Raw genomic sequence first — 16,588 nt, forward strand, 5'->3', positions numbered from 1 at the left:
AAACTTGTTAGCGTGTTCTTTAGGCTATAGTTATCTGAATAACTCTTAATAGCTATGGCCACGTTCGCGTTCTGCCTTTGGCAATGTTTGTTCAATTGTATTATTGACTTTTTTATTTTGAAATGCATGCTTTTAGTTTGTGGCGCTTTCACGCCCAAGTGGGGGCACACTGGCACTTGTTTACACGAAGAAGAAGGATTACACGCCAGAAGAAGACGGACAGCTACGCAGCGTCTCTGAGCGAGTGGGCGAGAGAGAGAGAGAGAGACGGCTGCGAACCTACGTTCATTGTTTATGCTTGTAAAATATCGCTACAGAGGCAACGCCTGTGTGTATCATCTTTTCTTTTGTTGTTGTGTGTTTTCCACCTGCGATCGGACACTTACAGCCAGGTTGTGTGGTTGTTTGAACGATGTGCTAATGCTAGCGAACGCATGCTAACCATTTGTGTCATTTGTGTAATAGCACCTAAATATCATTTATTTACATTAATGCGAACCTATTTGGTATCGAGGACAAAATTGATTCAGCAAATTATGCGGACGTCCAGCATCGCCATTTGGGAGTTTAGCTCACTATTTAGCCAGGACCGAGCCGTAGCGTCCAGGTGAGGACAGTATATTTGCATTTTGTTGTTCATGCATCATGTAACATCATACTTATTCAGCATGTTGTTCGCTATAGTATTTTTGAATTAAATTGCCTTTCACGATGACATATCTGTTCTATGTGTAGGATTTTATCAAGCAAATTTCCTCCAAAAATGTGACTTATAAAAATACTCCGGTGCGACTTATATATGTTTTTTTTCTTCTTCTTTGGGCATTTTATGGCTGGTGCGACTTATACCCAGGTGTGACTTACAGTCCGAAAAATACGGTAGTTATGTGACTGTATTGTTACATCTGATTGGTATAATATAAAGCAGGGGTCCCCAAACTTTTTCCTGTGAGGGCCACATAACCCTTCTCTTCTCTGATGAGGGGCCGGGGTCAGTTTGTAACAGAAAAAGTGTGACGATTGCAGGAGTGCCTAAATGTAAAAATGTATTGTTTTTCAGAAAGCCACAATCAAATAACCCTTTCTGGATTCTTCACGGAACCAAAGTAAATAAAATAAAAATGATATAATATAATATAGTATAATATAATATAATTAGGGCTGTCAAACGATTAAAATTTTTAAGCGAGTTAATCACAGCTTAAAAATTAATCGTAATTAATCGCAATTCAAACATCTCTAAAATATGCCTTATTTTTCTGTAAATTATTGTTGGAATGGAAAGATAAGACACAAGACGGATATATACATTCAACATACTGTACATAAGTACTGTATTTGTTTATTATAACAATAAATCAATAAGATGGCATTAACATTAATATTCTGTCAAAGCAATCCCTGGATAGAACGACTTGTAGTTCTTAAAAGATAGATTTTAGTACAAATTATAGAAATTTTATGTTAAAACCCCTCTTAATGTTTTCGTTTTAATAAAATTGGTAAAATTTTCAATCAAAAAAATTAACTAGTAGCTCACCATTGTTGATGTCAAGAATTACACAATGCTCATGGTGCATAAAATCAGTCGCCCCCAAGCGCCAGCAGAGGGAGACAAAAAACACAAGTAACAAGTGGACATGACACTGCTGTCATTTTAATCTGTTTGAGCGGGGCATATGCGTTAATTGCGTCAAATATTTTAACGTGATTAATGAAAAAAATTAATTACCGCCCGTTAACGCGATAACTTTGACAGCCCTTAATATAATATAATATTATATAATATAATACAATATAATATAATCAGGGGTGCACATAATTTTTTTGCCCAGGTTCTCAGAGGAGGACCTGGAGATGTGACTTGGTCCTCATTGAGCTTGAGAGCCGACCCACCTGATGCGATAAATTTATGACAAGCTTTACTTAGAGCCAATTAACTTTGATTAATTATATTAACAGTTAATGCTTGATTAACATCAACTGGCACAACAAAATTGCCATTACTTTGAAGTGAAATGTAAAGAAATAAACATAAAAGCACCAATTCAAAATAAAGGGCATTATGCGGCTCCCACATTAACTCCAAGCCTTTTTAAAAGTGGGATGTCCTCCTCATAAGACCTCATTGAACGTGTATGTTTAGCTTTGTAAAATGCGAGCAAAAACACGTTTGTCAGTGAATGTCGCTGTTCATTACCTTTATTCCGCCCTATTCCGCCACATGTCCATAGGGCGAGTGGGGTCCTGTTTGACATCGATAGTTTGCTTAATTGCCACATGCTCTCTGTTTTTTTCGTGCTTTTCAAAGTTTGGATGGCTGAAATTCTTTGACCCTACATAAAATGCGTTGCTCTAATCGGCGACATTGGGATTCTCACGGCACATTTTGTACCGCATTTCCGTGCGAGCATCATTCACTTCTAGCCATGGTACCTCCTGTAGCCACTTTTCAGCAAAAGTCCTTTTTTTCGGTAGCTCCGGTGACGTCTCTGTCGTCTGTCTGTCTTTTGACGGGGGTGGGGGAACACGGAAGTAATTACTCAGTGTGGCCTTCCTCATCGACATTTTGAGAAGTTATTTTCTCGTGTCCGCCGCAAATAGTGGTCAGCCATCGGTACGCAAAAGCGTATGGAAGCCGTTGAGGGCCAGCGCGTTTGTCTACGTCCAGTACGCATGTGCGGACCACTTATGTGCACCCCTGAATATAATATAACATAATATAATATCATGTAATGTAATATAATATAATAATACTGTATTAATTAAATGGATAATAACCAAATAACCATTGCTCAGTTCTTCACAGAAAAAAGCCAGGACATAAATAACTATTGGAAAAAAAAAAAAAAAAAATTTCAGGGGGCCGGACCAAATGTGGCTGCGGGCCGTATCCGGCCCGCGGGCCGTAGTTTGGGGACCCCTGATATGAAGTCATTGATTATTGTTGCCACTGTGCTGGCAAAAATAAAGTCTAATGTAATGTAGAGTAGCCCAAAGTTGCGGAGTAAGAGTAGCATTTATTTTTCACAAATCTACTCAAGCAGAACAGTAGACATTTTTCTCAATGTAAATACAGTATAACCTGCTACCAGTCATAGACTTCAATACCTATAGACCTGACACTTTGTCATTCTTTGTCTTACCATAGGGGGCCGAGCTTAAAGCTTTATTTAGTAATAGTCAGCTGAAGACGGCACACGGTCATGTTAAAGTCGGGTTTAAGGTTAGATTTTTGAAAAACTACGAAAGCTGTACCACATACAAACAGGTAGGATTGTCTCAGAGGTGATTTGTTCGAGGATTCAAGGTAAATATTATATTTTTCATACCATGCATGCATTTTGAAACATTGTGAAAAAAATCAATGGCAGAATGGGGACCGCTACGGAATTGGCGTCATTCTTTAACATATATACGTAAAGTAGATGCGTAACCGCCCGGTTTTTAGCTCTTTTAACCAAGAATTGAGACTGTTTTACATCCATATCTAGGAAGAATTCGGATTTAAGCATTTATTCACAAGATTTTTCGCCAGAAATGCTCTGTTCACGTCAGGTGGCCCCTAGCCTCATTCGCTAACAGAGTAGCATTGTAATTCGACATATATAAGTAAAATAAACGCTCGGTTTCTTTGCTTTTAACCAAGAATCAAGACAGTTTTACGTCCATATCTATGAAGAATTCTTCACAAATCTACTCAAGTAGAAGTAAACTGGATGACGTGGTACATTTTTCTCAATGTAAATATAACGTTTTACCAGTGTTGCTAATAATGGAGTTATTTTTTTCAGTTGTGAGTAATCTAATTAATTACTTTTCCCATCTTTGCAAAGCTATTACCGTTACTGAGGATATAAAGGGGTGCGCAACTACAATTTGGTTGAATGAGGCGTGAGTTTTCGACAATTGATTTTGTCCCACATTAGCTGCCTCCTGCTTGGATGACGCAGAGTGAGAGGGGGGAGGAGAGAAAGAGGTGGTGACACAGGTGCAAACGCGATGATGATTGGCTAGGTGGGCATGCCCTGCTTAGTATCGGCTCTACTTCTTGCTCATTGTCAAGAACGAGTCCTTTTACCCAAGTTTACGTTTTTGGGTGTTACATTAGGGAAAATTTAAGGATAGTGTTCTTTTTAGGGTCAAAACACATGGGAGGCTGCGTCACTTGCGTTCAAGACATTATCTATGGAATGGGTGCAACGAGGTGAAAATCAACAACTCTCTTTTGATGAAGCAAAACTAGACGTTCATGAACGTGAAATTACACGTGCACATGCTGACTAGAGACGCAATATAAGAAAATAGGAAATGGTTCTATTTCTGTCGGTGTCGCCTGGCACTACAACCAATCTGCAACGGATTTATTGATCAACAAATCACCTGCGAGGACACTTGCCGACAAGTAAATTGACATTCACATGCCCACATTTCCTCAACATCGTAGGACAAAAAACAACATGTCAGCAGTATGGAAAGTTGTTGGTGCTCAGACAAGACCGGAAATTTTGAAATGCCCTCCAAATTCATAGCCAATCAGAGTAAAGCAATGATACACAACCAGAAGGCATTGCGTGATGCTGTCGCTTGCGCCCCGTGTTGGCTTTCAGCTCAATAGCGATGACTTTAGCATTTCGCCATGTGCTTTGCCCCTGCAGGTCTAACATACAGTTTGAGATTTGTATTGGTTAATGGTCAGTTGACATTTGTGTTTCCTTAACAGACTCATATATTTCATCCAAATAAATACCAAATTTTCAACAAAAAAAAAAAAAAAAAAACTGCATATAATGTTTTTATTCTTCAATCAGTTAATATAAACTTATTTGATGTGAAAGATGTTATAGACAGAGGTGGGTAGAGTAGCCAACAATTTGACTCAAGTAAGAGTAGCGTTACTTCAAAATAATACTTAAGTAAAAGCAGTCATTCAAAAAATGTACTCAAGTACAAATAAAAAAAAAGTATATGGTGAAAAGAATACTCAAGTCAGGGCCGTTCCTGACCAATTTGGTGCCCTAGGCAACATATTTATTGCCCCCCCCCCTATTTTCACCACATATATTTAAACACTCGCACTGAAAAAGCACGTTATCTCTTTGTAATTTATTATATAAAAAAAGACAACGAACAAGTGCAGAAATTAAAAGAAAAAGGCTGTAATAACTGTTAAAAAGCACCAATGAAAACACTTCAAAAACAAATGCATTAAATAAATTACAATTGTTATTACAATATGATTAACACCAACCCACACAAACCTATATAAAGACACACAGAACACTTTAAAATGCAACTTTTTTTTCACCTTGACTTATAACCTTACTCACCTTGTCTTCACTGATGCAAAAGAATCTATTGCACATTCATATGACAGTTGTTTTGGAAGGTCCACTTTTTTCCTGGACTTGGTGGGCTTGGACTTGGTGCTGATGTGGATAAGTTTGCTGTAAAAGATGGCCCAGGATGTACAGAGGTAGAAAGAAAATATTTCAGAAGAGCATCTAAAAAGAGAAGAAAGTGGAATGTTACATTATATTAGTCAAATAGCTGTTGATTGTGAAACCAGAATGACATAACCATAATAGCGCCTAAATTCTTGCAGCCTACTGTACCTATCTATTGGATTCGGCCACTATCTTTGATGGGCGTAGCTAAAAGAAAATACATTCTTGAAGCACGGCAACTACACTGGACTATCCAATAATAATGAATTATATATACTATAGTATATATAATACTATAATATATGGTAGCAAAAAAAATTAATAAATTGAATGTTTTTACATGAATGTGATCCCCATTTTAATGAATTAATGACATGCTTAATAACAAATGTTTGCATTTAAATCCGTGGCACTTCCCGAATGCCACAGAACTTTGAAATTATTAATTCCATATTTAATGGTATATTTATTTAATTAACCTTGGCACTTTTAGGCAAGGCAAATTTATTGGAAAAGCACAATTTAACGCAAGGTAGAAGTGGTTCACATCACATGAAACTAATTTTAGTCTCCCATACACTTTGTCCAAATTTCTCTAAAATTGGAGGGGGAGTAAATTTAACTAAAACTAATCCACAGCTGTCTGAATACTGAAAATATTTCTAAAACAACAGCCTGGCTAATGATACAGTATAATTTTGCTTTAGCACTAAGTCATATAAGATCTATGTAAATAACCGCTAGCTTGCAGTTGCGCTAAGTCCACGTGCTTACGCTGTTGGAAAAAATCATGACAACAAACCTCTGTTTTTCTTCACATATTTGCTGTCTTCTTTCTTTTTCTTCTGACCCGAAAGGCTTTTATCCTTTCATGAAGTCGACTTGTCACCGTAACATCGCTCAATTGTGGAGGCTAAAAATAGCACCTTCAGGTAGCTCGCTAGTCTGGTGGGTGGTGAGACTGGGGTCTGAGGTGAAATTATCGCATCACAGGAAAAAGTGAAACAGGCAGAAGGCACACTAGAAAAATGATTTCATTACTATTTAAAGACTTTTTATGAAAGGTTTTGTTGTTCTTTTGTTTTATTGTTTTGTATAATTTTTTTTAATACTGCTTTCATCAAATATTATTTGAATATTTTTCTTGACGCCTTTTTGAACACTGGTGCGCCCTTAAGCGGTTGCTTAAATTCCCTTATAGGCGGCACGGGTCTGACTCAAGTAATGAGGAACATTGAGAGTAACTGCTTAAGATGTTTGATTTATTTTCTTTAGAAAAAAAATTGTCAGCACAAAGTTACCTATATGAACTGTTATTATATTGCACTTTAACATATTACATAACCAATGTTAGCCAAAGGAATTGAAAAAAAAAAAAAAAAAAAATCCGGCGAAAGAACAAAAATCTACAAAAATAAAGCATTATTGCTCCAAAGAGCATGAGTGCCCTCTAGTGGAGAAAACATAATTCCTATTATAAAACTAAAAGGATCATATCTCCGGTTTTCCGTGGTCAATTGTGCCAAATAAAAACTGGTAGGGAGATTAAAATCCGCGCTTTCAAGTCATGTTGACGGCGGTTCTCTACGTCAAGTACTTCATTTTTTACTGTGATTTAAAGACCAAATGTGAAGTAATTTCATAAAATGCCAAATAGGGTCACAATTAAAGTAATTAAACATTGTCCAACAAATAAAGCATGAAAAAAATATTTTATATGTTGTATATTTGACAAAATAATCGTGTTTCCGAAGTTTGAGCCTGAAAGGGGACGAACCCGGAAGTGATACGTCACACCGAGAACAGCGATGGGAGCGCTCCGTACGGCCGCCCTACAAAGCCCTTCGAACAATGATTCAAACAGTGATAGATAGTGATAGATCAAGCGCAAGTGAGGAGATCCAAGTTTTTGAAGAGTTGGAGGAAGAGGAGGAGGTTGGAATTTTATATTGGGCCGTACATGTATTAGCCAGACGCTAATCAGGATGCAAACAATGTGCCCAGACTACCTGACATGGAATGGAGACAAGACCCATCGAGATTACAAGATTGGTAAGATATAGGCTGTTATCATTTTTATGATTTGATGCATGTCAGGTAAATAAACCACCTACTATTGCCTGGGATAAAAGAAAAGTTTTGATGAATCCCCCGATCGTGTTGTGGAGTGGGCGATGGAGGCTAGCTATGTTGGCTTTGTTTGCCTGGCATGTTTCGGCGAGCACCTCCGCCTTCGGGCCCTCTGTCGGGGGCGAAGGTGTTCGCTGAGGCATGTCAGGTAGATAAACCACCTACTATTGCCTTGGATAAAAAAAAGTTTTGATAGATCCCCGATCGTGTTGTGGGGTGGGCGGTGGAGGCTAGCGACTTTGGCTTTTGTTTGACTGACATGTTTCGGCGAGCACTTCCGCCTTCGGACCCTCCGACGGGGGCGGGGATGTTTGCCGAGGCATGTCAGGTGGATAAACCACCTACTATTGCCCGGGATTAAAGAAAAGTTTTCACAAATTTATAAGTGTGGGCTAAATAAACTCAATACATCTATGAACGGGAATTGCCACGAGTTAGCTTTCGGCTGGCATTGCTGGCTTCTGCTGTTCATTCCGCAGCACGATCGGGGTTTTGCCTCGAGTTACCTTTCGGCTGGCGTCGCTACCTTCTACTGTTCATTCCGCAACAGTTGGCAGCTCTGCTTTGACAAAGTCATCAGTCATCTATCCAAAAATCACACTTACTTTTTTGCAAATATTTGATCATAAGCAGACCGGTTGAGGAAGCAGGCATCTTCGAAGTGTTTGTAGCAGAGAACACTACTCGATGATGGCGTGAAATTCATTCGCTTTGTGCGAACGAAAGATGTCCATTTACGTGCCCTGCTATCCTTTGGCCACTCATACAACTTTTCTTTAGATTGAGAACAATACATCGCCACACACCGCCGTGGCATCTTACCGAGAAGCAATGCAACAATACTGTTCAATGGCGGACTTCCCTCGCACTTCCCGGTGTGACGTGATTTCCGAAGATTGCCGAAGAAAAGCATTTTCGTTGTCAAGGGCATTGCTATGGGTTAAACAAAGAATCTGGAAGAGTTGCGTTAAAAAAAAAAAAAAAAAAAACGAAAATATGCTTATAATTGTCTAGCCATTGATATTATTCAAAAACATGGTTGGCCAACCTTACTTCACATTTGGTCTTTAAAGAAGCCACGTTGATTGAACAGGCCGGTGTGATCATAGAACAAGCAAACTTGAGTCTGCTTCCAGTTGGTTTAATGGAGTCATGTGATTATTGTTGCGACGTGTCATTGGTAAAATTGGTTGAGCCACTGTTGACAAAAATAATGTGTGTCTAATGTGTGTAAAATAAAAAGGAAAAATGTAACGACTAGTGTAGCCCAGATTAGCGGAGTAAGAGTAACGTTTCTTCTACTCAAGTAAAAGTAAAACGTATGGCTATGTGAAACTACTCTTAGAAGTACATTTTCTCCAAAAGTTACTCAAGTAAATGTAATGCATTACTACCCACCTCAGGTTATAGAATGTATAATGTAATCATGTGTAGAACATGAAAAGTAATGTCAGTTACTTTGCTGCGCAACTAACTCTTACAATGAAGTAACAGAGTTACTAACTCAATTACTTTTTGCGGGAAGAAGCTGGAACTAATTACAATTTTAAAGTAATATTAACAACACTGCGTGCTACTACCCACCTTTGCATACAGCCATACTGTGTCAAAAGTGTATGGAAATAATTCACATATGCCATTTTTAGATTTGTAAAAAATGTAAATCAAGCCTCAATAAAGATTTTAAAAATCACAAATAAATGAGATCACACACTGATGTTGGTCAAGTTGACATGGCTCTCAGTCTCCGCTCTAATTAATTCCAAAATTATTGTGTCGGTTTCAGGTCAGGTGCAGGCCAGTCAAGTTCATTCACGCCAGACTCTGTTATCCATGTCTTTATGGACCTTTACTTGTGCACTGGTGCACAGGCCCAATGGAGGAGAAAGGGGCCCACTCCAAACAGTTCCAACAAGGTTGGGGCATGGAATTGTCCAGAATGTTTTGGTATCCTGAATTATTTCAAGTTCCTTTCACTGGAACTAAGCGGCCAAGCCCAACTCTTGAAGAGCAGCCCCACACCATAATTCCTCTTCCACCAAATTTCACACTTGGCAGAATGCAGTCCAAAATGTCCAGTTCTCCTGGGGACCTCTGATTGATCCATCAGATTACCAGATGGAAAAGCGTGATTCATCACTCCAGAGAAAGGCCTCTCCACTGTTCTATAGTCTAGTGGTGCCTTCCTTTACACCACTGCATCAAGCGCTTTGCATTGTACTTGGTGATGTATGGTTTAAATGCAGCTGCTCTGCCATGGAAACTCATTTCGTGAATCTCTCTGTGTATTGTACTAGGGCTAATTTGAGGGCCACATGAAGTTTGGAGCTCTGTAGCAATTAGCTATGCAGAAATTCGCACTATTCGAATAAGCATCCGCTGACTGCTCTCCGGTCCGTCAGTTTACATGGCCTACCACTTAGTGGCTGAGTCGCTTCCATTTTCTTATCATTAAGCTGACAGTTGAGAGTGGAAAATATAGGAGGAATAAAAATGTCACGACTGGGTGTGTTGCACAGGTGGAACCCGATGACAATTCGATGCTGGAATTCTTTCATTCTTTCATAAATATTTGTCGAAGCAGTCTGCATGCAGAGAAGCTTGATTTTATACAATTCTGACCAGGCCAAGTTATTAGGACACCTGATTCTGATCATTTGTACGGGTAGGCAAATACTTTTAGTATTAGTATTTGTAGGGTAAAATGTAATGTTTGGAAAAAGTATACGCTTTCTGTCAAAATATTTCTTCGTGGAAAATCTGGTTCGTCAAGCAGAAAAGGTTAGGGACGCGACTGCTTTAAAGGGTGCACCGCAGACTCCGCCACACCCCTCAATTTTCTTTATATCTACTAGAAGCCAAGCTCCATATTGGCCAGAGGAGAAGTACTCCAGTTAGTCGGACTGTTTTCCAGAAACTGTTCAGCCAGAGTGCTTCTCAAAAAGATTTATTCCACCAAATTTTCAGTGCATCACTGTCTAGTATGAGCCACATCTGAGGCCATGGCACTCTGCAGGAAACAGGTGGATTGCCTTCTCCTGGTAGGGAATGAGGTCCTGTATCAAGTGAAGGAGTTCAAGTATCTCGGGGTCTTGTTTACGGGTGAGGGAACAACGGAGCGTGAGATTGGATGGCAAATCCGGGAAGCAGGAGGGGTAATGCAGTCCTTTTATCGCACTGTTGCAACAAAGAGGGAGCTGAGCCGAGACACAAATCTCTCCATCTACCGTTCGATCTTCATTCCTACCCTCACCTATGGTCATGAGCGATGGTTCACGACTGAAAGAATAAGAACGCGGGTACAGGCGGCCGAAATGGGTTTTCTTAGGCAGATAGCTGGCATCTCCCTTAGAGATAGGGTAAGAAACGCTGCATATTCACGAGAGGGTCAGAGTCAAGTCGCTGCTCCTTCGCGTAGAAAGCAGTCAGCTGAGGTGGTTCAGACATCTTGTGCGGACGCCATCAGGGCGCCTTCCTAGGGAGGAACTCCTGACACGTCCAGCATGGGAGGGGACCTTGGGGCAGGCCCAGGACCAGGTGGAGGGATCATATCTAGACACTGGCTTCGGAGCGCCGCAGGATCTTCCAGTCAGAGCTAGTTAATGTGGCCAGGGAAAGGGAAGTTTGGGGCTCCCTGCTGAAACTGCTGACCCTGCGACCCAACTTCGGTTAAGCGGTTGAAGATGGAAGGATGGATGAATGGACTGTCTGGTGGTGTTATTTAATTCAAAACAACTTTACTTTTTCAAAAAGGGCCAAGTAGCTTTGAATATTTATTTTTCTTTAATAAAAGTCTTTAATAATACATTTAAAAACAGCATTTTATTGTTATGTAGGTTATCTTTGACCATGTTTACATTATTTTGATGATCCAAAACAAAATGAAGATTGATGTATGGCCTTTTCCAGACTTGAGGTGGTCATTTGTGGCGGAACAGCTTCCAATCATGCTAAATGAAAACAATTGTGCCCTAGAATGGGCCAATACAGTGAGTCCTCGGGTTATGATATCATCGACTTACGACGTTTTGACTTTATGACAAGCCTCGTCTGCCATTTAGTCTTCTTCACCTTCTTGTCTGTGTTTGTGTGCTGGGAGTATCTTTGCCTTTTTTACCCTACTTTTTTCACATTTTGGCTTCAAAGAAGAAAGCTGGGTATTTTAGGTCGGAAACAAAGGTTAACATAATAAAAAGAAGGAAAAAAGATTGCTGCGTTAAGACTGAAGTTAAAACGTCGCGTGAAAATGCCTTGCTCATGACCAAATGCAATTTTGTGTTCGCATAAACCTTACGTCGGTAACAGTCAAAGTCCGCGAAATCAAATAACTTTCAGTTCGCGTAATGTAAAAATAAGGATAGTACGGAGCCCCCTGAGTGCCAGGGTAGAAAAAATACTTTCATTGCAAATCTGTACCTACAGTTTTGTTATCTATACCCACACCAAACTGTACCCACGGTTTATTAATCTGTACCCACAGCAGGGCTCCAGACTGCAACTAAAATTAGAGCCAGTGTGAGTATTTTTTATTTTTTTTTAATCTACTCGCACATGCGCGACTACCGTTTCTGGGTCATTACAAAACTGTGGGTACAGTGTAGTAAAAGGTGGGTACAAATTACCAAACTGTGGGTACAGATTAGCTATGAAAAATATTTTTTTCTGCCCTCCCACCCGGGGGGCTCCGTAGGATAGTAATGTAAGGAATGGGGTTGCATTTATGCTTCAGGTTGCAGTGTTGATGTGTTGCATTTTCTGGGCTGTCCCTAAACACACCGGGTGTCTGACTAGATCGAGAGAGGGATGAGTTGGTTTTGTTTTCATTTTGTTGCCGTGCTCCGTGCTTTCAAATAGACGATTGAAAACCCTAACACTCCATCCACCTATCAGCAATGATAGTAAGTACAGCATCTTTTTTAATTTAATGTATTCTACTTTTTTATACAAAGTATTTTGACACAAGTTTAGACTTTAACAGTGAAGTCCGATTTACGAGGAAATTCGGGTTACGTCGCCAGCATAGGAACGGAACTCGCTTTTAGCTCGAGAACTCCCTGTAAATAGCTCGACATTGGTGTCAGATTCTCATTGCCAGTTCAAGAAAACACTTGAATTCACTCATTGTCGCTCTGGGGAGCCCAACCACTTAGGTTTGTGTCAATCATTTTTCACACAAGGATGGGTCCTTTTGAATATCCATTTTCCCCAAAACACTTGATTACAGCATTGTAAGTATAGGTAGTCCCCGGGTTACGACGTACCCGATTTACGTTATTTTTAATTTACTACGCTAAAGTCTCGTCCACCATTTCATCCTCTGTGTTTTATTTTTTGGTTTTTTTTTATAATGTTGACCTTTGTTTTGTGATGCATGCTTTTATTTCGGGGCAGGAAACGTAGAGCAGGTAGTACTTCAGCACACGAGTAAAAGCGCATTTGCGCACACGAAGAAGGGCGCCTTTGCGCCCACAAAGAAGTCACGCAGCCGAGTGGGAGAGAACGGGGAAAGATTATAGCTGCAAGCCTGCACGCACATTTGTTGTGTGTGAAACATCTACAGAGGCAACACCGGTATACAGTATAACACCTTTTCTACCGTTAATTGTGCGTTTTCAATTGTGCACAAATACTTGGGGCGAGTTTGTGTGATTGTTTTGATGATGTGCTGACGCTAACTTACGCGCTTACTTACATGCTAAATGTTTGTGTGGATTGTTGTTGCTGTATCAGCCGCTAGTTATAAACGCAACTTTGAATTGCTGTTATTGACGATAAAACTGATTTAACGTCATTTTTGTTTTAGTTTAATTTTGCAAGTGTTGATGTTATGAGCAGCTGAATAAAGTCGGCAAACCACACTGACGTGTGACATCATCATTTTAACACTGGAAGTCCCAGGGTTTTTTTGGCTATAAAGAAAGACCAGAAAGCCGTCAAATGACCTCGATACCAAACTGACTACTTGGGTTTGTCAAACAATGGACCACTCAAACAAGCAATCAAGCAGACAACCCCCCTACACACTCCTGTGGAGTCGCTGCCTAGGTGTGAAGGGTGGGGTTTCACTCCGGATAGCTGCAATTAGCATCTTGAATATTTGCAAATCTTGGCTTTGTCAAACAAGGAGATGGCCAGTCGCCGTGTTCTACAATATGATTTACTTGGCAGCACTGACTGCATACGTGTTATAACAGGCATACACCGGAGAGCAAGAGAGATGGGTGGACTTCTTGGTGGGTCTTGCAAAGGAATTGGCTCACTCTCATGTGGGTGCAAAGAAGAAGAAAATATTGCTTCGGCAACAAGCTCCAACACCTAGCCCCGGTAAAAGGGCGAAGTGTCACCACATATTTTTTTTTTTTTTTTTTTATGACACCGTCCCTTGTATATAGTTTCTTTTGCTGTTTTTCACATACGTTTTTTTATTAGAAAAAAAAAAACTTTTTTGTGTAAAAAAGGACGTGTTGTTCATCATCAGCCATTCATCATTAGCAATATGAAAATTATAGCTCCATACATACAAAAAACAGTGCAACTACATCTTCAGAGAGATTGAGACAGCTGTTCTATCTCAACGCTGTAATGTCAGACAGTCCTCCGCAAACAGGCAGCCCGGCCCTGCAAACGCTCAAGATGCTAATTGGAGCAATCCAACCCTGTGCTTTTGCGAGTGTGAATGGGAATGACTAATGAGGACCTCAATGCTCACAAAATATATGATTATTAGAGCCAGATGATCGTTCTCTGGATAGAGAAGTGATTTGTATCAACTGATCCACCCCTGGTAGTTCTAAAGTTTAGCTCGCTGTCTAGCAAGGACTTTTCTCCAACGTCTTGGTGAGGACAGTACAATGACGTATAAAACATGTTTTTGGATAGTTTATTTGAGATTTAGAGTGTATTTAAGGGTTGGTTCCGATTTGGGCGGAAATTCGGATTACGTCGCCAGCGTAGGAACGGAAGGCATTCGTAACTCAAGGACTACCTGCATAATCTATGCCCAATCGTCAGAGGTTGCATTGAGGTTGAAGCAGCTCGGATCACAAGGTGTACAATCTAGGAGACAGACATTCTTTTCGTTTTTAACCATATTCCGCCTTCACTTGTATCTTTAGTGCCAGTTGTGCGAGAGAAAGGCACGATAGGCACTGAAAACGATATGAGTGATTAGCGCTGGGGAAGGGCTTGAATTTTTGTTGATTTTTCATTTCACTATCACTGATGTCAAGTAAAACATTTCTTGTAAAACAGCAGTGTTGATTCAGAGAAAGGGAGTGTGCAACAATTATACAGTAACACTGAATGTAAAGAAAGAAGACACCACTAATTACATCACAGCCACTACATACATAGAATACTAGACAACAGGTCATAACCTTTGTGTATGATACAGAGTGGAGTTACTGAATCTCCAACTTGGCCAAAGGTCTCCCATGTAAACCAGTTTTGTCCATAGTCAGGGAGACACTTCATTTATAAGTTCAACATTAATTGAAACAACATACAAAGATATCATGATACATTTTCTCTTGTGTTAGTTAGTCCTTTTTCCTCGCAATTACAGTCCCCAGTAAGTGACATGTTGCTTATTTTTCCAAGAGTGAAGAGAAACATAGGCTGAGGAAATGTTTTATTCATCACACCTCCGTCTGCAGGTCCATGATATCCTGGCCTACCAAAGGAATAGTTGCACTTGTCTTCTCCCACTCGACTGTCTGCATTTCCAAAGGTGATGTCACTGATGTCGCCATTTCTTTTTTCCCCCAGGTTGGTGGAGAGTGGGTCTTTTGTTTGCCCTCCCATGCCCTCTTACTTGGGGTCTGCTGCTTATCCTAACGACAGGAGAAAAAAATGCTTCTCAGTAATAATATTGTTGACATCGATGATTAAGTGTAGCTTGTGTGTTTCCTAGAACTCAAAATTAATGATGAAAGTATTTAGTACCCATGCACAGAAATATATTTTCATATACAGGTATAGTGGTACCTCTACATATGAATTTAATCAATTTCAGGACCTGGTTTGTAAGTTGAAATGGTCATATGTCGAGCGTGATTTTCCCATAAGAATACATTATAATTCGATTAAGTCATTCCACAGCTCAAAAGCATACGCTAAATCCTTAATATATATGGCCGGTACAATTACAAATGGCAATTACACATAGTAAAACCAATAAATTATAAATAAATATCGGAATAATAATAATATAATCGGTTTTGTTAATCTTACTTTTAAAAAGTAATCGTTTAAGGATACAAATGACTTCTGCCAAAAAGTAATTGAGTTAGTAACTCCTGAATGTAAGAGTAATTAGTTACTTGGCAAAGTAACTGGTGTTACCTTTTCATGGTTTTTTTTCTCATCCCTCTCCCTGTAGATTTTGAAATGGATGACATTATTAGCATTCATTGAAATAATTTTTAAAATAACTGAAACGATGTGAGACCTCCTAGTTTAGCCTCAGCGAGAAAAGTGATCGGCGATCGACTAGTAGTGTCTGCTGAATGAAGGAAAAGGGAAAGCTCGCCACTTTGCCTCATTCTCCTTTGAGCTATTGAAGGCAAAACATCGTGGTTTGAGTGTTCATTCTGATATCCCTATCCAGGTATGAAACACTGTACAAAGCACTTACATATAGACCCTACCCACCGACGTCACAAAATCACGTGCTCGCTGTATGGTTCCGCCCCCTTGTCCGTCATTTTGTGTCTGTATTATCAATGGTCTCAATTGATCGAGCAATTTATAATGCATTTCATGGAAGACCCGGTGCTTTCGGAACTCACTTGATGCGTTGCATAAAAGGCGTTATGTGGAAAAGCTTCAGTTTATCCATTCGCCAGATCCATATTTGATGCCTAAATCGATGTTTTTCGACCCGCTGTCTCCGCCATATTTGCCTGACATCTGCTAGCTACCCTGATATGTACAACTATCTTGTCCACACAAAATCAGCCTATTCTCACGAAAGTTTGAAAAACTTTAAGAGCTTGGAGGCTGATAAATAC

General features: G+C 39.8%; 1 protein-coding gene across 8 annotated transcripts in view; it reads right to left on the reverse strand.

Moving 5' to 3' along the window:
- Nucleotides 1–16,588, reverse strand: part of LOC130914451 (adhesion G protein-coupled receptor B1-like) — a 428,372-nt gene that overhangs the window by 43,017 nt on the left and 368,767 nt on the right. For 5 of the 8 annotated variants that reach the window (XM_057833646.1, XM_057833644.1, XM_057833645.1 and 2 more), the window contains one exon: nucleotides 11,373–15,409. The exons of the other annotated variants lie outside the window; for them this stretch is intronic. In XM_057833646.1, the coding sequence (XP_057689629.1) occupies nucleotides 15,215–15,409 (195 nt within the window). In that variant the 3' untranslated portion in view covers nucleotides 11,373–15,214. Of the gene's footprint in view, nucleotides 1–11,372; nucleotides 15,410–16,588 lie in introns of those variants that run through there. 8 annotated transcript variants of the gene reach the window in all.

This window comes from Corythoichthys intestinalis, chromosome 4, assembly GCF_030265065.1.
Source record: "Corythoichthys intestinalis isolate RoL2023-P3 chromosome 4, ASM3026506v1, whole genome shotgun sequence".
NCBI lineage: Eukaryota > Metazoa > Chordata > Actinopteri > Syngnathiformes > Syngnathidae > Corythoichthys > Corythoichthys intestinalis.